Below are 20,885 nucleotides of genomic sequence, written 5' to 3'. Positions count from 1 at the left end.
CAGGTTCTAAAGAGAAAAAGCTTCTGCATAAAAGTGTAGCTTCACATAGGGCTCAGAGTGCAAAAATGCTTTTGGCCACACTTTGTTTTTTTTCAGGCATAGATCATATATATTCATTTCAAATGCAAAAAGAAGCTGAAATGTTTTACACACACACACACACACACACACACAAATTGCTTCCAGATATTTGTGATAGGTAGTTCAAACTTACCATGTTCAACAGAACTCTTGATTTCTCCCCAAAACTTTCCTCCCAAATATTCCCAATCTCAAGAAATAACTCAGGCCTTTGACTTATCCTCAACTCTTCTCATTTCTCTTACAACCAATATCTAATTTATCAGCTCTGTCTTCATTGCGTATTCTGATTCCTCTTCTTTACCCTATTACTTTAGTATGAGGCACCATTATCTCTTGCCTTGACTACTGGGAGAGTCTGCCAGCTAGATTTTCACCTTCCCCATGCCTGTCACCCCTCCCCCCACCTTTATTTCCATAGCAGTGGAAGTGAATCTTCAAAATGTAAATCAGACAATGTCACACTCTCTTACTCAAAACACCTCTCATGGCTTCTACCAGTACTTGGAATATAATTTGATCCTTCTCCATGACCCACACCACCTTGTCCGTGGCTATCTCTGACTTCATTTTCCACCTGCCTTTCCCCTGCTCATGCTATTACAGCTACACTGGCTTCCTCCACTGCATGTACTTCTTCATAGGTAAGATTCCCAGTTATACACATTTTAGACACATTGAAGCCCTACAAAAACTTACATAGTATGATCTGCCTTTCAACTTAAGCATCTTTACCTAACATGCCCGGCATCCCCAGCTGAGGGCAGCACCCAAAGGTGGCACTGGATTGGAGTGTGGGTCACACAAATGGTTGCCTCTTCTAGATCCTCAACTGTCAAGTAGGTGAAATTTGTCTCTGACAACCTCGCCTCCCGTGGCTCCTCTGCATCATTCCCTCCCCCACCCCCGCCCACTCTTCTCCTGGCAGCAATTCAGTCAGTGAATATTTTCAAAAACCTGCTTTGTGAAGGGCATTGGGGGTGAATATACAGCTGAGCCTCGAGGTTAGGTCCTCAAGCAGTTTTGTGTCTCGCAAGGGTGGGGGTGATAAGGATGAACCAAAATAAATGTAAGGGCTGCTATAAAGGTTAAGTATCTTGTCCACTTAGGAACCAGAACTTGAATTTGGCTCATCTCACTCCAAGTTCAGCTTTTCCGCTCTGCCAGCCAAGTCTGCTTTCCCTCTGGTGCTGCTCTGTAAATTTGTTCTAAACCCCCTCCCCGCTTCTCTATATTTAAAGCCCTAAACACTGCACTTTCTTGGTGAAGTTGAATTATCTGATCACATTTCACAGTAAGTGAGAATGACTAATAGATTTAGTTCTCTCAGGTGGCATTTGCATTGTAACTTGCTCTTCTCTGCTGCAGCCAGTCTCTAGGAAATGTGTGTGTGAAGGGTGATCTGTTTAACTATTTTGTGTTTGGGGGGGATTGTGGGGGAAGGAAGATGATCTGGGGCCTTCTTACTTTGAACCATTCTATCTCATCCTGCATCTCTGGGCCCCCAAGGATTAATGCATGAAGTAGGCTGGGCATGGGCATTTTCTGAAGGGTAGTCGATATTTAATTTTTGGCATTCAGGAGGTGGTAAAAGAGCCACCTCTCTGTTCTCTCTCTCTCTCTCTCTCTCTGCCTGTCTTGCTCTCTGTATATAGGAAGGTGCGTGCGCATGCTTTTGTCTAAGCCCTGATGGAACTCACGACAGTTACCAATCATAACAAAGGCTGAGCCAGGATGTAAATCCTGCCAGTCTAGCACCAGCAGTCACAGTTTCATGACTTCATAGCGTATCTTCTTCATGGAGAGCCAGAATGTGATTAATAAACTTGAAGTGTTGTAAGAACTGAGTGCTTAGACCTCAGGAATGAAGGCCTACACGTGTACTTGGCAGCCATCTACTTCAAGGTGCCAGCTGAAGTCTTTCCAGAGGTGATGTTGTCTAAGAGTATAGCATTGGGGAAAGTAGATCTGAGGACAAAATCTTGAGCAAGATTGACAGTTAATGAAGGGGAATATGGAGAAGGAGATACTCAAACTTCTATTACTGTGATTATTACTATTATTCCCTGTGCCTGCTAGACGAGTCAACTAATCCAAAGAACCACATTTACGTTAGAAAAAAAAAAATTGCTGCATACCCACTCTGAACAAAGAGTGGGTGTGCAGCAAATATTTGAACGAGGCATGAAAACGATTCTCTATTAGACACATACTGTAATGTTTTATTTTCTAAAATAATTTAGTTTGATGGTTAATTAATTGGACAATTTTTTAGCTTTTTATAGATCTAGCAAGTCCATTATCGTGCAGTATGTTTATCATCTCAGTTATTATCTAAGTTTTCCAGTTGTTGAATGTTGGTTGGGGGTTCTTGTTCCCAAATTTTTCATACATTTAAGCCCTCTAGTATGGCACCCTATGATAGTCTTTTTTTCTCCCCACTCCCCATCCCCCCCAACTTTAGCACCACGAATCATTTTAGATTTTCTGAAATGGTTTTGATTTCACATATACTGATTGGAAGCTTAGAAACAATAAGACCATTTAAATTCTAAAATTTTCTCTTCTTTTTTTTCTAATAAATACTTCTCTTTTGTGGTGGATCGATTGTGCTAACGGCCTGAATTCTTCATCCTGACCTGCATCCAAGCCATTTATACGTGAATTTTCAGCTCCTCCTATCAAGAGGTGAAATATGTCCTCCCCTCTCACCTTGATTCTGAGTTGGTCATGTAGTTTCTTCCTTTGGGCAATAGTTAGCAGATAGGAGGCAAGCAGAGGCTTGGGAAAGTGATTGCACATTTTCACTCCTCTTTTCACCACAGGATATACCCGGGAGAGTGTGTTAGAGGACGGGACACATGGAGCACAGGCAAGCTACCCCAGCGGTCTCAGGTGAGACCATCCTAGATCAGATCAGTTGACTCTCCCATCACAACAGACGAGAGCCAACTGCCAGATGTGAGGGAGCCAACTGAGATCAGAAGAAATTTCCAACCAAACCCAGCCTAGATTACTGACCCACAGACTCATGAGCTAAACAAATACTTATTGCTTTAAGCCACTGCATTTTCAGACAGTTTGTGGCACAGCATGGCTGAGGCCGTTGGATAACTGATAACGCTTCCCATAAATCTCGGGAACTTGGAAACTGCCCCTCTTTTTTGTTTCCATTAGAGAAAAAATTGAGTGCCTTCTGTTTGCAAACCATTGTACAAAAGGCTTTAGTAGATCATTTTATTTAATCCAAAATTTAGAGGCAAGGAAATGGAAGCTTAGAGAGGGTTAAGTGACTCATCCAAGGTGGTAAAACTATAATTGAGTTGGGAGTCAAACCCTGGAAGGCTGCTTTAGAGCTTCTGAGCTTTTACTGTCAATGCTTACTATTTATTCGACTTGTCCTTCCATTCCACCTTCTCCTGCCCATCTTCACTCCCTAATTAGAAAAAGACCCCGTGTTCCATATTTATATATATTTAAAAGAGCATTGATTTCAAATTAATCTAAATTGCTAGAATGCACAGTAGAGTTTTTCCCATTTTGTTAAACAGTTTTAGGTACATGGTGTTGGAATTTGGTGCTTGACTGGTGTCTACAAAAATAAAATTCCCCTAACTCACATTTTAATATTAAAAATAGGAACCGATATGAAACTGGCATGGAATAATTTCTATTTTGAAGTTAGTTTTCTGCGTTTAAGAAATTGTTTTATGATTGTCACTTGTCTTGTACTTTAGGTATATCGCCACCAGGTGGCGGCAGGGTGCCAGGCATAAGGTCTATACAGTAAAGAATTTCCGTGCTTTCTGAGGTTCCAGGTAATAGCTCCTTTCTTGAGTTCAGAATAGTTTGAGACTGCAGATATTTAAGATACTACATCTCTTTAATAAAGTAGTAAACTTAAACTCTAAATCAACCTTAAACATCTTTCAAGCAGATATAAATCCTAAATACAAAATCACCTACTTGATCTCTCTCTTCTCCAGCTTTGAATTATTTTCATAATGGGCTGATTCTAACATTAATCTTATATACTCATTTTGGTGATGATGTTAACTTTTATGATTTACTGAGTCTTTATTTATTACAGCCTCTTCCATGGCAGCTCATACGTCAGGCTTCAAAATTCTTAATAGTTTTTTTTTTTCTAATAAAAAGAACTCTGTCTTTCATTTCATCTAAGAAGGTAGAGGCTCATCTTTTCAGTATGATGTCAGATCTTATCCCAAGGAAGACCTGAAACATTTCTCCATCAGAATAGCATGAAAAGTGTATTTACATTTTATGGATAACTTTTCCTTTTTATTTTTACGTTATAGAGTAATCCACTAGAATTTTACCTCCTCAAAGCTCCTAGAAGCAGAGTCAGTTGACTGCATTTATCTATTTAACTGCAACATAAATGGATTCCCTTAGCAACAGGCTCTGCACTAAATATCTCCAGGAAACAGTTCTTAAAGAAACAAAAGTCCTCATGCCATATTAGAAATCTGAGCAAAATACAGAATAAAAAATTAACTAACTTTATTATAATTAACGATACTATATATTTAAAAGGAATGGTTTCAATGAAAAAGAAATATTGGGCTACTTCAAGAAGCTGTTGAAATTCCCACTCTTATAGATCAAGCTGAACCTTTAGAACAGAGTCTAGAAAAGTTTAAGTTTATGGATGATACATTGAGAATGAGTATATCTGTAACTGCTGAGTTACCACTCTGCTCTGGTTTTTGCTTCAAGAATAGGAAGAACTGGGTGACTGAGAGTCAAAGGTCAATGCTATGTAGTTGGGAGAAAAGACACTAGCAATTCTGTATCCAAGTATAGTCAGAAAAAGGAGTGGTGGAGAGACCCTCTGCAGCTTTATCTTGAATATTCTTCACAAAGCTGAGAGTCGTTCCCTCTCACATCCACCCACTCTGGGAGTGGAAGGGTTCTGAGCAGCACTAGGCAGTGAGGGTTTTGACAGAGCTGGTAGGAAAGCTGATGCCTGTTGGGCAAATTGGGAGGCCGAGAGGCCGAGATAAAAGAAAGCGGGTGGAAGTTGGGAATGGGGACAGTGACTTGCAGAAGCTGGAGTTTGCACAATAATCAGGGCTGTGTTCTAATCAGGGTGAGTGCTGAGAGGGAGAAGCAAATGGCAGCTGAGTTGTGAAAGCATGCTCCAAGGGAGCTGGCTAGCTCCCCCTCTAACTCTTGGAGAGGGATCTGGGGAAGAGCTGGAAAAAAAGAAAAAGGCAACAGAAAAATAAAATAGGAGGAAAGAGAGGGATAGACAATAAAAAAAGCTCTCATGTGATTTTGAGTCTCACAGGAAACCTATGAAACCAGCAGGGTAGATATTATTATTCTTTATTTACAAATAAGAAACTGTGGCCCAGAGTTGGTGACTTTTTAAAGGTCACACACTGAGTGGCAGATATCAGATTCAAAATCAAGTGACCTGATTCCAAGATAAAAATGAAATAAGAGATGGTGCGTACGAAGCCCGATACACACCATATGTTCTGCTCTTTATTTTATAAACAGGAAGTCAGTTTTTCACATAACCAAGGCTTAACCTTTCAAGGTTCAAACAAACAATTGTAGCCACCATTGAAAAGCATTTCTGAAATGTATTATACCTATCCTTGCCTTCCTTTGAATACTGACTGTAATTTACCTTCTTCTTTATATGTGGGGTTAAAATGATGAAAATTAACTCGATATATATTAACTTCCAATTCGGGGCTACCCTTAGGTTCTAAGGAGGCATACAGGTTTTATTGCTGTCACACCTAATACATTCATGACTAGAAATAGCTGTGTAGCACATCGGCTGACTCAGCTGCTTCTTCCCTCACAGTCAGCGCTTCCTTCTTAAGTGTGTCGGCTTCTGGCCCCTGCCTACTGTTTCTGATTATGTCATTCCCCTGGTTAAAATCCTTTAATGGATCCCCACTGATTACAGCAGCATTTTTTAAAACTCGGGATGCACACTAAAATTACCAGAGGAGCTTTTAAAAAATTCCCAATATTCAGATGCCACCACCAAAGATTTTTATTCAATTGTTTAGGTGTGGGGCCCTAGCCTACAAGGGTTAATATAAGAAGCATGGACTTGGGCTTCTGGTCAAGATAGAGTAACAGAGATTGGATTTACCCCGCCACCTGACACAACAAAAAAATCTAGATAAAATATATGAAACTCTGGTTTTCAAGACCTTGGACATGAGGCAAGGAAGGACACTGATCCTTGAGAGATGAGAAACAAATGAAGTGAGTCCTATAATTGCCCTAGTTAATCACCTTGAAAGAATTCCAGGTCCTGTGCAGGGAGGAGGAACCCAGGAAGCCTGGAAGACTCTCTGAATTGAGAAGATGGAGGTGAGGGTCTAGGGAGACTAAAGTAGCTAGAGTTTTCTGGACAGTGTACTAGAGAGGACAGAGTGCCGATTAACACATGCATATGGGGAAACTATTTGAGGCCAGATTTAAAAAAAAATAGCTCAAAAGATTAGTGGGAATGGTACTCAGAATTCAAACAGGGTTGGTAATAGTTTAGACTATTCAAATTGGAAAGCTTGGAAAGTCACAGAGCATTGTTAGAATGCTCAGAAGCATCTTGCCTTAGTCGTGTAGAAATATTAGCCATAGACTAAATGATAGCCTAACAAATCTTAAAAGCAAGAAATGAAAAGATCAAAGAGTGTCCAAGGAGCTTCTCTGTATCCCAGAACAAAGCTCAAGAAAATATATAGGAATAAAAAATATCTAGCACCCAACAAGGTAAAATTCATGTCTGGCATGCGATAAAAATCACCAGGCATGCCAAGAACAATGAGGAGAAAAATCAATCAATCAAAACTGACCCCAAACTGACACAAATGTTAGAAGGCAAGGGCATTAAACAGTTGTTATAACTGCATTCCATATGTTCAAGAAATCATAGAGAAAAAGATTGAGCATATTAGATAGAGACATGGAAAATAGAAAAAGGACTCCAGTCTGACAGCTAGAGATGAAAACTACAACTGAACTATAGTCAAGGTTTTAGAAACAGAAAGTAGATGGTGGCTGCCAGGGCCTGGGGGGAGTCGGGTAAAGGGGAGTTATTGCTCAATGGATATAGAGTTTTAGTTTTGTAAGATGAAAAATATCTAGAGATCTGTTGCACAATAATGTGCATATTGTTAACACTACTATTACTGGACACTTAAAAATGGTTAGCATGGCAAATTTTATGTTATATACTTTTGACTACAACAAAAATGATTTTGGTGATGATTATATAACTGTGAATATACTAAAAATGTTTGAATTGTACATTATAAGTGGGTGAATTTTATGATATGTGAGTTATATCTCAATAAAACTCTAAAAAGAAGTTGAGGATATTACACAGCAACGGGAAAGAATGAGCAGACCTACAGCTGTATGCAATGCAATGAAAAATTAAAGAAGCTACATTCAAGAACATGCCATACAACAATAAGCAAACTAAGCTCTGCTATTAGACATAAGGATGGTAGCTACCATGGGGGGCATTGGAAGACTAATGACTGGAAGGAGCTATAAAGGAGCTGGTAATTTTCTATGTCTTGTTCTGGGTGGTAGTTACATAAGTGTGCCTCTTTTTGTGAAAATTCACTATCTGCATACTTATATATGGAGTTTTTAATGTATATTATCATTCTATATAAAAGTTTTGAAAAGTTGAAGAGAAAATATATACCTATTTCATGGAACATCCCCCCCCTCATAAAAAGAGAAATAATGACCAGAAATTTTCCAAAGTTGATGAAAACTATAAACCTTACATCTATGAAGCTCAAAAAACTTCACACACAAGAAACACGAAGAAAACAACATCAAAGGCACATCATAATCAAATTCCTCAAAAGCAGTGATAAAGAGAACACTGTAAATGTTGCCAGAGGGAAAAAAAAAGATATGTTATGCAGAGGAATAACAACACTAACAAAAAACGACAACAAAAAAGAAAAGATAACAGCAGATTTATTGTCAGAAATAATGCAGAAGACGACCATCATCTACAAAGAATGCTATTTTAGAATTCTATACCCAGCAAAAATATTTTCAAAAATAAAGGCAAAATACAGTCTTTTTACCAGTAGCCCCACACTGTAAAATGTTAAAGGAAGATTTTTCGGATAGAAGGAAGTATGGATATACACAAAGGCATGAAGAGCAGGGATGGCTTCTTGGATGTGTGAGCTATGCAGTTGCACATAGTCCTGTGTTTGGTTTTAATGTTCTGATGTCATTAACTGAAAATCTGTACTAATTGTTGAACAAAGGGCCCCATATTTTCACTTTGCACTGGACCCCCAAATCATGGAGAATGAATAATGATCCTGATGAGGAATACTTTGTAACTGTGGGGATGGGTGAAAAGGCTGGAATGCTGAGTTTGGCTTAGATCTAGTTCAGATGTTCAGGCATGGAATGGGGGAGAGGTGGAAGTGGCTTCTCTGGAGGAAATTTGAATGTTTTAATATTAATCAGCAGAAGAGTGAATGGAATCTGTATAGGGAAAAATAGATGCCCACTAAAATAATGTTTTTAAGGTAGACATTTCTAGATAATCAGAACATGATTTTCCTTTTTGCACATAAATGGCTATATTCAGAGGGTTTCAGTTCTTCACTTGTTGCTGAGTGATTAAGACTGTCTCTCTCTCTTTAGGCCAAATGCTTTGTTTACTTTCATTTTGTGTGCGTATGTTTTACTAATTGCAATATCAACATGTTAATAGTGACTATTCCACAATGCTGACACTGAGGCACAACAGGGGTACAAATTCACTTTAAATGCAATGAAAAGCTATATTCTTTCCAGTGAAGATTTAGTGTTTAAGTACATTTTATTGTGGTATAATTCTTTCTCAGTTTAGGTCAAGGCTCCAAGGTTGAGAGCCACATCATAGGTGCAGATATGCAAAATTTGCCGAAAGGTCGTGGAATCAATAATGCCAGCTCTCATTAATCACCAACCTCCAGGCCATATGTGAAAGGGCTAAAAATCACTGGAAGGTGAGTATTTACTTGGGAGAAGATTGTCCATGTCATATGAGGAAGGGAAAAAGGGCGTGTCTTTTCTAAAACATAGGCCAAGTATGCGCCTGAGAAAATCTGAAGCTCAGACACTGCGTCTAGCTGTCCTGCAGATTTCTGAAGAGTTAGCTGCACTGAATGTATGTGGGTATCGATGAAATGCTTAAATCCAAAGGTAATTTATGAAGTTCGCTTTACACTTGAATACTCATATCCAGTTATTTAGTTAAAGCCTTTGGTTTTGATTAAAATTTTTAACATTTGAAGTGTTGACTGATGTAGCTTCCGTGGTGTGGAAATAATTGGTTTGCAGATGGAATTATAACATTCATCCTCCCCACTCTTCCCTTGCAATTTGTGGATTTGCTGATTGGGAGGACAAGTTCCCATTTGCCTTTATCCAATACGTACACACACGCATGCACATTCACACAATCATATAAACAATGCAAAAAAAGACTTTTAGGAAGTGAATTTAATTGCCATTATAGCAATGAGGGCAGAGGAGATAGGAGTGTGAGTTTATAATGCTGATCATGAAATAAAAACATCAAAGCAAATAATAAATCTAAATTTGATACTGAGAGGCCAATGTCTCTTTAGCATTTGAGGCAAATAAAGTCACGCTATTACAGATTTAACACAAAATTAGAATGTTTCCTTTGAAAATTTCTCGGTACATCTCCAAGTGATTAGATTATCACAACATTTCCCTTGGAAAGGTAGAAATTAAATCAACAACATTGCAAGAGGAAAATAAAAGAAATTTGACAGTCCTAAATAAAAGAGTAATGCAAGTACAGTTTTAGCAGCTATCAGGCAAGAAGCAAATGGTTTGCTAATCAATTTACAGTTGCAAAATAAGTCCAAATGATTTTCATGGGACACATGGAAATCACACTCGTGGTTATTTTATTTGTTTCTACCTAAGGATATTTAAAACACAACCAACCATTGCAGATAGATTTTTTAAAGCTAGTCTTGTACTTGTTAGCAGAGTTTTAAGAATGCACTGAAGCCTGAATTTCATTTTGTTCACTCAATGGCTATGTTTATCATTATCAATACTGTAGAATATCATAAACCTGAGCTAGAATTATTTCCTTGGTAAATACACTGGGAAGAAATTAATAATATGTTCTACATCGAGATTCATAAATAAATTGGACAGAGATCAAATTTATTTTGTCTTACCAAAATCCCCTTAGTAGGTACACAGTGGTAAAATAAATTAACATTGTTTTTCATAAGTATAATACCTTCTTTGTCTAGAAATGGATAATTTAATAATTATCCATACATATTTTATGCAGAGAATATACAACTCTTTTGTCTAAAATTTTCATGTAGTATGAACTGTTGTGTAGACCTGATGCTATCATATGCAAGGCCTAAAAAATCTGATTTAAAAACATTCAGGTACTTATGCACTGCTAACTGGTCTTTAATTCTCTTGCCAAGCCTTTGTATAGGGCTATAATTCAAGCTAGAGTTTCATCTAGCTAGCATCGGCAGAGGGAATAATTTGCCTGACAATCTCTCCCAACATATCTATATTTTTAACAGCAAAATATCAGTTCAAAAGTGCTGTTAATGATGCTATTAAAGGTAGTGGCAGACAGAGAAACAAAACAGAGATATTGATAAAACATCAGCTTCTAAATATAAAGCATAGGTTAGGGAATAAAGGGAATAATTATTGGCATATACATCAGTCTCTAAGTCTGGACACATACAGGCCTGTAAAATAGGCAATACCTTTGTCTTAAAAGTTTCTCTATGCTTTATTTTCCCTGCTGACGATGCTGATATTAAGATATGAGATTTCCACTACTCTCCCTCACCCCTTCACTTGTGTAGCTTTGTGACCAAAAGCTTTATTAGGTTATTCAAATAACCTTATTTTTCTAAGGCAATACCAACATTAGTTGGTATTTCTTGGTAATATCTCTATGAAGAAAAGGTCTTTGGAGACTTTTTTAAAGTTTAAAATTTCAAATATATTTGTTACTTTTTAAGTTACAACGTTATATAGTTTTTATTTCATCATGAAAATACTTCGAATAAACTTATTGTGTTCACTAGACTGCATTATCATTTGTCCAATATTAAGCATAATAACATGTGAAAGTGGAGGCTTAATCAATACATTTAATGATGCTGAAGTTATCTATAATCATATCAGCAGTCAGACTCCTCATTTTCCAGTCTCTTTCCCACCAGTAGCAGACCTCTGTATCAAAGACAGCCTACACTTGAACTTCTCTCTTCACTTTACATAAAACAAGTCATTGAAGACATTTGGTTTCCTTAAAACTATCCAGTCATTACAAAGATTCAGGATGTGAATTTCCCTAATAAGGTTTGATCTAACTCAAGGTGACTGTACATTCTCTTTAGGCTAGAAAACAAGAAGTTATGATACCTAATATATAATTACTGGGCCCATATGTTATACAAGATGTTATCTTATATTTAGATATAGTCCTCATTAGTTGGGATAAATAAAAGTCTTGAATTTGAGACCAGTCAAAAGCTTTATAAGCCACAAGGCACACATATTTGTGCCTTTCTCTCCTTTTAAAACCCAACAACCCTAAACTATCGAATGAACTATGCTCAGAGCAGCTCTAATAGACACAAACACTTTGTTCTTTGATTTCCAAACAAAAACAGATTGGTTTTGTTTATAATAAATACATCTACTGAGTTAAATGACTTGCAAAGCCTCCTCATCAAGAGAGTGAACTTGCCTATAAAGATGTCACAAGAAACTTTAAGTTCTACCAGTTTAAGAACAATAATATAAAACAAAACAGGGAACATGCTGGTGTTAGATGCAGATGTTATACTTCAGGACAGAGGAATCTGGCCTCAAGGTCTAAAACATAGTGACTGTGTTTTTCAAGTCTGATAACAATGCTTGTGACAGCCACCTCTGTTCTCCAGATTGAAGTCAGATTGTATTACAGCAAATATGGCTAAAGGGAAAACCCTTAAAGAGCCAGTATGGGTGGAAAAAGCTATACTTCTGTCCCAGCTCAAGGCTGGTTGGCCCTTTGGGTGGTGATGGATAAGTCACAGAACCCTGGCAGGAAACCGGGCACCACTGACTTTGTAGTCATTGTAGCTGTCCACATGGCCTGGCCACAGTGACTGAACATAAACTTCTAGGCTGTTGGTGTCCACAGCACTGAGAAAAGTGTGGATCCAAAACACTAGTCCCAGCATTTGGATTTTGAGAGAATATGATCTTGCTTCAATGATACTTGCTTCAGACATTTTATAACAGAGTTCTATTTGGAATTGATTCTTTTCAATGAGAGATTGCTGCTAATACCAGTTAGCTGAGTGACTCTTGTGCTATCTTTCCTATTTGTTCTTCAATGGGGAGCGATATTATTCAGAAGATGTTACATAGAGATGTTTGTCAAGTTATGTCATTGACTAGAATGCAACTTAATTGGAAGCATGCTTGTTTGACTTATGGAAGGTACTCCTTTAACCGATGGCCAAGAGTAGCCATAAGATGAGTGTCAAGTTCTCAGAGAACTGAAATCTGCTTGATACGACCAAAAAGAAATACAGTTTCAGCTATTTCCATGGTCATACAGACTAAGAACAAAATTAATCAGAGGCTTTTAGTAAGACGGCAAGTTTCTCCTAAAACGATAGCTTTTGTGAGGGGACGAGCACAGAAAGTTAAGAGTCGATGATGGCAAATTAGGAGAGCCAAGAAATTGTCCATTTAAAGTGATTTTTAGATTAAAGAACAGTTTTTATGAGATGTTCTAGAAATTATTTTTAAAACAGATATTTAAAAGCAAAGAATAATTAGTTACCACTAATGACCATCACTTAAAATAATTAATGACATGCATTACGTATGACTCGACTTTTGGAGACAAAGTGGCATAAAGAGTAGAACAGAGCACTTTTGAACTAGCAGTAATTTATTTGCTTTATCTTTCAGTTTATGAATACTTTTTTAGTTATTGTAATATAGAAGCTAAATCTAAGAAATTCTCTAAAAGATTAAATGATTTCTCACTTTTGAAAAGAAATGGTCATGATGCCAAATACAATGCAAAGACATGATCATTATATATTGTCTTTTCATCTATTCCTTTATGCCATTATAAATAAAATAGCAGTAGAAATGAAATAAGAAAGGTAACATTAATAAAAATATTTATGCAATCTAGTTGATCTCTTTGGACTTAAACACTTGGCAACATACATTGGCCAGTTTTTATAGAAAATCTATGCCAACTATGTGAATGAAACAGAGACAATTTAAGATTAGATGATATAAGCTGTGGAAACTAAAATTTCAATATTACGGCAACCGATATAATAAGAACAAAGGCAGTCTCTTTAAGTATAGGGTTTGTACATGCAATTAAGCAATAGACACAAGGAAACGTGATAGAGATAGACAACTAAAAATTATAACTTTCATCTTTAACAATGAATATGAACAAAGATCAACATGGGAGCCTATTTGTTATCATGTCCACATCCTGAACTGACAATATTTCCTAAAATGGAAAACTCAGAAATGCTTGGAAGGTTTTCTTAGATAACGCAAAACACCCTGAGAGCCCTTTTAGTTCCCTTCACATCAAAATTTCAAAAGACAGTGGAGCTTGACTGGAACCAGGAGAGCTGTATATTTAAAACCGAAGGCATCTCTGTAAAACGTTGGATGTCCAGATATTTACAAAGAAAGAAAAGATTACCCATCTACCATAAGAATTTCATTTATCAAGGGTTAAAAGGCTAAAATGTCTTTAAGAGACCAACTTACATTAATAAGTTCAACCTCCCAGATTTTTTTCAACAGGTCCATCGATGTGTAGCCATTAATTAGAAAGGCTTTCGTGTAGTCACCTAGTTCAATGGAATCCAGCCACTCAGCGACAGAGGTGGGATGATAACCATCGTGGCCAATGGGTCTCATCTGTAATTAAGGAAATCGCATCGGGATTAATTTAAACTGTTTACTTTGTGTTCTAACAACTGACTGCATCTTGCAATTTAGAAATTCATCTGATACGAAGCAAACAGATCTTTCTGGATAAGGAAATAAGGAAAACCAAAATACTTCATGCACAATTCTAAATCATTGATGATTTTTATGCTGAATTAATTTTCAAAAACGGACCCCAAATTTTCCATTTTAGCTGCTCAATCCATTCCATATTGGAGAGAACTAAATATGTCAAATTTCTGGCATAGACATTATTGGCATTTCTGTTGGATGGAAATTAAAACGATGTCAGTCAAGCAGTATTAAATTCAATGCCGAAGGCACAAGGAATTGCAGTTCTCAAAAATGTAGATGATAATTCTCATATGCACAACATCAAAGCATGTGAAAATACTGCATGACTTGACTTAAACAACCAAGGAAATTCACGCTTATGTAAGACATGTACTGGGGGGTAGTGCAAACATGCTGGAGAAACATACTGCTGTGTTAAGCCAGTAAAGAAAGGCTTTTTAGTGGTTAAAGACCATGTGTTCTACATCGACTCTACAGTATGTTGGATATGAATAGAGAACTTGCTGGCAGACAGGTTCTTATTTTTTGTCAGCTATATACAGATATTTTTTTTAACTTTAGGAGAACAAAGAAGTGTGACAGCAACATAATGTTTCTGAGTTTAAATTAGAGTGTGAAAGTAATTTAAGCAAGAGAAACTTCTGGGTTTGAAATTTTATATGGACTATTCCAGTCCTTTACCTTTTATTTGAAGTTTTAGTTGAATTTGCGATTCTTGTATTTTGAAGTAACTCACTTTTAAGACGGGTGCTGCTTTGCATGCCACGCTATATATTTAATACTTTAGTTATTAAGGAAAGCTGGCACCTCATGAACCTGATGTGATCCTTCAGGGAAATTCATGATGCGAGCAGCAAAACTGGCAATGATACAAAATAGATTTTCCTCTTCCTTCAGATTCAAGGAGATAAATATTAATGGAAATCTATATGATTCTGATTCGTAAGCAGAGAAGAGATTAGTCTGGGCATCAGGGATTCAGATTTTAATCTTAAACATGTTAGACTTTCTTTCACTATGCAGTGTTTCCATTTTTAAGATTCTCCGTAGTCCTTTATTTTTAAGCTACTTTTTCTCCTTTCCTCTTTCCCATTGTTTCACTCCCCAATCTATTTTCCATTTTGAGGTTTAAATGTTCTCTATTTTAAAGTTACAGTGTGATTCATTATTTGCTCTAGAGTCTGAACTGCATCAGACTTTTGTATTTCACTTTTACATTGACTAACCCATTTTAGCTGCTCATTAAATGTTTCTTCAGGTAACACTTAACTCGGTGTTTATCACACAGTACCTACGACTGTAAATGACAATTCAGGGTTCGCAAAATGAAGTTTAATGGCATTCCCAAATAACCAGATGTTACGTATGTGTAAAATTGGAGACTAGGACCCAAAGTAGAGGCTCAAAGGTACTAAGTACTTTCATAGTCTATAGAGAATTACAAAAATATGTATTGGGCTAAGTACATTCTCCGGGACTTATTAAGGGCTGGCGGAACCAATTCTACTAACTTGAACAATCACCTCTGCCCCCAGAAACTCCCTGGCTGTCCCAGTAGACATAAAGAAATAACTGGAGAAAGGGAAAGAAGGAAGGAGGACTCAATGTGTCAAAATGAACAGCCTGGCAGGGAAGTTGTGCTGTTAGCCATTCGAGAAACTGGCCTCCCCAGCATTGGATACTGAGGGCAGCTCTAGGGAGTCCTGAGGAATCCAATTAGGGCAGAGTTAGGGGTCTTATACCAGAGAACTATACAGTGGGGTTCCCATGGGTCACCCTAAGTGATACATCACTCTTTTGAGAAAGCAATCAGTGGCCACCTGCCACTCCAAGGTTGCTGATGGTCTGTGTTAGCCAAATAGCAGTGGTGGGAACACCCGGCAGAGCTCTGAAAAGCAAACCTAATTATTAAAATGTTTGCCTTCCCCTTGATCCTCCTTGCCCCCCACACCAGGGAATTTAGAATCAGAAAAGAGAGAGGTGACATTCCCTTGGGGGAAGCCTAAACTTAAGGTTGTGGGAGAAGACAAGGAAAATAAAACTAGAGGCTTAAATAGATTGGCACTGAACTTTCAATATTTTACATGACTTGGAAAGTTACTGGATATGATTGCGATAACATCAAAAATTATTAGGATCAAAAAAGAGAGGATCAATTAAATTTGGTTGAAAGCAAGACAAGAAAAAAAATCACATCAGTATCTCACTGAATGCAGGCTGCTCAGTAATCTGGTTACTCCTTGAGGCAAATTACCCCCTCCCAGGCCATCTTTAAAGAAGTGAGAGGGAGGGGAATATTTGCTGGGATTGTGAGAGACAGGAGCAGGGGAGAAAGGAAGAGCGAAGAGAACCTGGAAATGTTACCGTGATGTGATCAGGAGCAGCATGCATCCACCCTCTCATTCTATAAGTATTTATTTAGTCAGTATCTATTCTGATGAATGTTGCAGAAATAGCAGAGGACAAAAAACAGTTACAGTCTCTCCTTCAGGGAAATTATAACTCTTAATTAAAAATTATGCAAACAGATAACCGGTAAATTATAAAGGCTCTGCATACCTGAAGAGAAGAAACCATTAGAGCCATGTGAAGTTACAAAATTAGCTTGATCCGTATTTAATGATGTGCAGAATGGTTACTGTGCTGCACAATAGTTTCTTTCAAACCAATTCTCCCATCTGCACGATAGTTTCTTTCAAACCAATTCTCCCATCTTACTGCCACTACCCTGTTTAGGTTCTTGTTAGCATTTACAAAAACTAATACAGTAGCCTTCCACTTGGCCTTCTACCTTTGGTCCGGTGTCTATCTTGCTGCTTCATCAGTATTCTAAAAAGCCAGGCTCTTAAGTCAACCTTTGCACAAAAACCTATAGTGGCTAGTGGCCCTTTCTTGATAAAAGCCCAAACGTCCTATTCTAGTATTCTAGGACAATTGCAATCAGGTACAAGCTTATCTTTTCAACCTAATCTCCCACTACTCTGCTATGCGCAGCCTGATACATATGATTAGGCACATGTGTATGTCAAAACAGTATATGGAATTGCTAGCTGTTTCATCAATATGAACTGCACAGGACACATTCATATCTTTGCTAATAAAATTTTTCTGTGCTTGGAATGCTTTTGTCTTTATTTCTGGAGTGTTTCTCCAGGACTGGCTTCCCTTCTTGAGCCCTAAGATACAAATTTCCAACCACTTGTAGGCTATCTTACGTAGATGTCCTCTAGCTATCACCAACACAAGTAAAAAAAAAATGTATCTCCTTCAGCTCACAAACTGGCCCTCCCTCGGTATTCCTCATCTCAGTTAATGGGGAACCATCACACCAACTGCCCAGTGGATGCTTAGGAGTCACCTTACTTTCCTCTTTCTGTTTTACAAGCATATTGGATTAGGCCAACAAGTCTCATAAGGGTAATTTCCAAAACGTCTTTCAATTCAGTTCTGACAATAGTATCCACCCCAAGTGTTGTTTTAAGGATTACATCATATAGGGTATGTAAATTGCCTAGCACAGTGCTCTGAATATAATAGGTCTTCAATAATTCTTAGTTCTGTCCCCTCCCTACTGCCCTAAATTAGGTCTATGTTTATTTTGAATTAATGTTGAGTCCTTTGGCTGCTAATCCTTTCAACTTCTAATCAAAACTCTTCTTTCCTCTCCTCTCCTTTCCTCTTTCTTTTGTTCTTTTCCTTTTCCATCTTGTTTCAGAAAGAGTTTATGTCTGCTTACTTCTTTATACTCCTCCTCCTCCCAGTTGACACTTGTTTTTCAGAAATATATCTAACAAGGTCCCTCAGGTTGACTGAGTTATTGTTCCCAATTCTTTGCTCTCTTTCTGTATAAGAGCTATGGCCTTTGCCAAGGTATCTACATTGTATCCCACTGGTGGCTGAAGTAACTTCTCCATCCCATTGATGTTGGCCATGTACCTACTTGGCCAATGGAATAACTGGAAGCATCAGTGTGGCAGTCTCTAGATAAGGCCTCTGTGCTCCTAAGATCTTTTTATTCTTTCATGTTCTAATGCTCGACCACATGAATAAGAAGTGCTGAGTAGTCACATAACTCTAGTCCTAGGAGAAAGATGAATACTTCTGGGCAAACCTAAATGTAACCCAAAGCTTGGAGTCTACCCTAGCTTAATGAAGATCAGGCATCTGGACTAAATTAGCTGAACTACAGCTGACCCATAGACCCATGAGTAAGAAAAAGAAATAGATATATTTTCTTGCTGTGAATCACTGAAATTCTGACATATAGAGAAAAAATGACTAATAGAGTTACTTTACATTTTGAAATCTTTTGTCTTTGTATTAGTCAAGGTTCTCCAAAGAAACGGAACTAATGAGATATGCATACATACACATACACCTATGTTATCTATATTTCTATCATCTATCTATTTATCTATCTATCATCTATCTATCTACTTATCTATCTCTCTGTCTGTATGTCTGTCTACCTATCTAGATTTATTTTAAGCAATTTGCTCACATAATTTTGGGGTCTGGCAAGTCTGAAATCTGCAGGACAGGCTGGCAGGCTGGAGACACAGGGAAGAATTGATGTTGCAGCTCAAGTCTGCAGGCAGTCTGGTAGCAGAATTCCCTTTTTTCTTTTAAGGCCTTCAACTGATCAGATGAGGCCCACCCACATCATGGAGAGTAATCTGCTTTACTAGTCTATTGATTTAATTGCTAATTTCATATCAAAGAATACCTTTGCAGCGACATATAGTGTTTCAGCCAAGGTGACATAAAATAATCCAAACTCTTCAATTTATGAGTCCATTGGCAAATACATCTCCATGAGACCGAGAAAGACTAGAGATGCTAAGCTGAGTTAACATTAACATCCTTCTCAAGCTATATAACTGCCATCTAGTAAACATCTATATACTGCATCCTTACTAATCCTAAACTAATTCTTTATCTCAGTTGAGTATAATTATTGGAGCATAATTCATTGTATATCTTGTATACCCCCACACCTTTGCTCATGCCATTCTCTGTGCCAGGATTGCTGTTCCCTCTGTTCTATTGTTAAAATTCTACCCATTTTTGAAAGGTCCTATTTAAACAGTCCCTCTTTTGTGAAGCCTTCTCCAACGCTGGCTTTACTCCTAAGTCACAATTAATCATACCTTCCACTAGATTTCTGTAATACAATTATAGCATTATGAAAGTCTGCTTTCTATCATTAGAGATGTGAGTATTGGTTTTCTTCATTAGACTGTGAGCCCCTTGGTGAAGAAACAGGGTCTTAGTATCTTTGTAGTCTCTTAGCATCTTTGTAGCAGAGCATCTCATACATGGCAGGCATTTGTTAAACGTTTATTGAATTAAGTAATTTAATGAACATACAAAGAAAGCGAGAAAATTTTAGTAGCACAGCACCCATTTGTAGGGGAGAGATTTGTGTTTTGTAATACATATTTTGAAAATGAGGGCTATTTTTATGGCCTAATACTAATGTTTACAACTATGTAAAACTATTACATATTACGAACAAATTCTAGATAGTAGGCTGCATTACCAAATGCACTGGGCTGTTTCCAGTGCTCAGCTGTCTTGACTCTGCTATTAACTAGCTGTGTAATTATGGACAAGATATTTCACCTCCCTAAGCTTCAGTGTTTTTTCCTATAAAATGAGAATGTTGGACCATGATTTCAGAGTTCCTTTATAATTCCTAAATCCTACAATTTTATACTTTATAAGTTAATATCAAATTAATGTCAGATTTATTAATAAAGTAAATGCAAAATAAGCCCTCTCCCCCAGAGAGACAAAACTATAAAAAATATTATAAGATAGGGCATTTAGGCTAAAGGTCAGATGGCATCCATACTTTTCTCACGAGTCTTCAGCAACATCCACAGGGAATACTGTGACTGCTTTCTCAAATTAGCAGTGATGAAATCTTTTTCCAGCAGGAACATCTGGTAGGAGAGGGCTAGACAGAGATTTTTTCCAGCAAGAACATCTGGCAGGACAAGGCTAGACAGAGGCAGCTCCGTGGGCCTGCCAGGCCAGCATTACTGCTGAGCATGAATGGGCGTCAGGCACAGCCTATGATCTAATAGGTAGAGTGGTGGGCAGGCAGTAGGCTTTCATAACAAGTTCACAATAAGGCAATCTGATTCAATTAGTTAAATCCCACGGTTTGGAGAAAATCTAAGCTGGAACAGAAATCAAAGATAGTAGCAAAGGAAGCTTTGGTCTTGGGAAAATTTAGATATCCTGATATATTTTACCAAACACCTTCCTTGTTGCTCTTGGTGTTTTGTTATTCTGCCCAAGTATGCATTGGCTCTCCTCCTGGAGCCTCTTAAAGCAAACCTGGCCTCAGAGCCAGTATACTGTTTACATCAGGGAGATACAGCAGGAAGTGATCACTGACCCCAGGACAGTGCTCTGTGGAGTCCTGGAGTTTTAAGGGGGCCAGTTTTGGGAAGCTGAACAGCTTAGGCTCTGAGACTGCCTAACCTACTTCAACCAGAGTACCCCATTAATTTAAGTGTTTTACACAGGTAGGAAGAGGAAGAAAGGCTTTCTCTGCTTTATGAAAACCACTAATTTAGAAGACTTTTGTAAGAGTACGTGATCGCCAAATAATTTTCCCTTAATTTCTCAGTTTTACTTGAAATATTCTGAGTTTGTCATATATGTAT

The 20,885-nt window shown here is 37.7% G+C and overlaps 1 protein-coding gene across 1 annotated transcript in view; it reads right to left on the bottom strand.

Moving 5' to 3' along the window:
* The window catches only part of ANKS1B (ankyrin repeat and sterile alpha motif domain containing 1B), a 678,567-nt gene that overhangs the window by 87,545 nt on the left and 570,137 nt on the right, over positions 1–20,885 (bottom strand). The window contains exon 17 of the mRNA XM_039878010.1: positions 13,948–14,100. Within this exon, the coding sequence (XP_039733944.1) occupies positions 13,948–14,100 (153 nt within the window). The remainder of the gene's footprint in view (positions 1–13,947; positions 14,101–20,885) is intronic.

This window comes from Pteropus medius, unplaced genomic scaffold, assembly GCF_902729225.1.
Source record: "Pteropus medius unplaced genomic scaffold, Ma_sr-lr_union100, whole genome shotgun sequence".
Taxonomy (NCBI): domain Eukaryota; kingdom Metazoa; phylum Chordata; class Mammalia; order Chiroptera; family Pteropodidae; genus Pteropus; species Pteropus medius.
The sequence above is the reverse complement of the archived record's forward strand: the minus strand, read 5'-3'. Positions and strand labels throughout refer to the sequence as shown.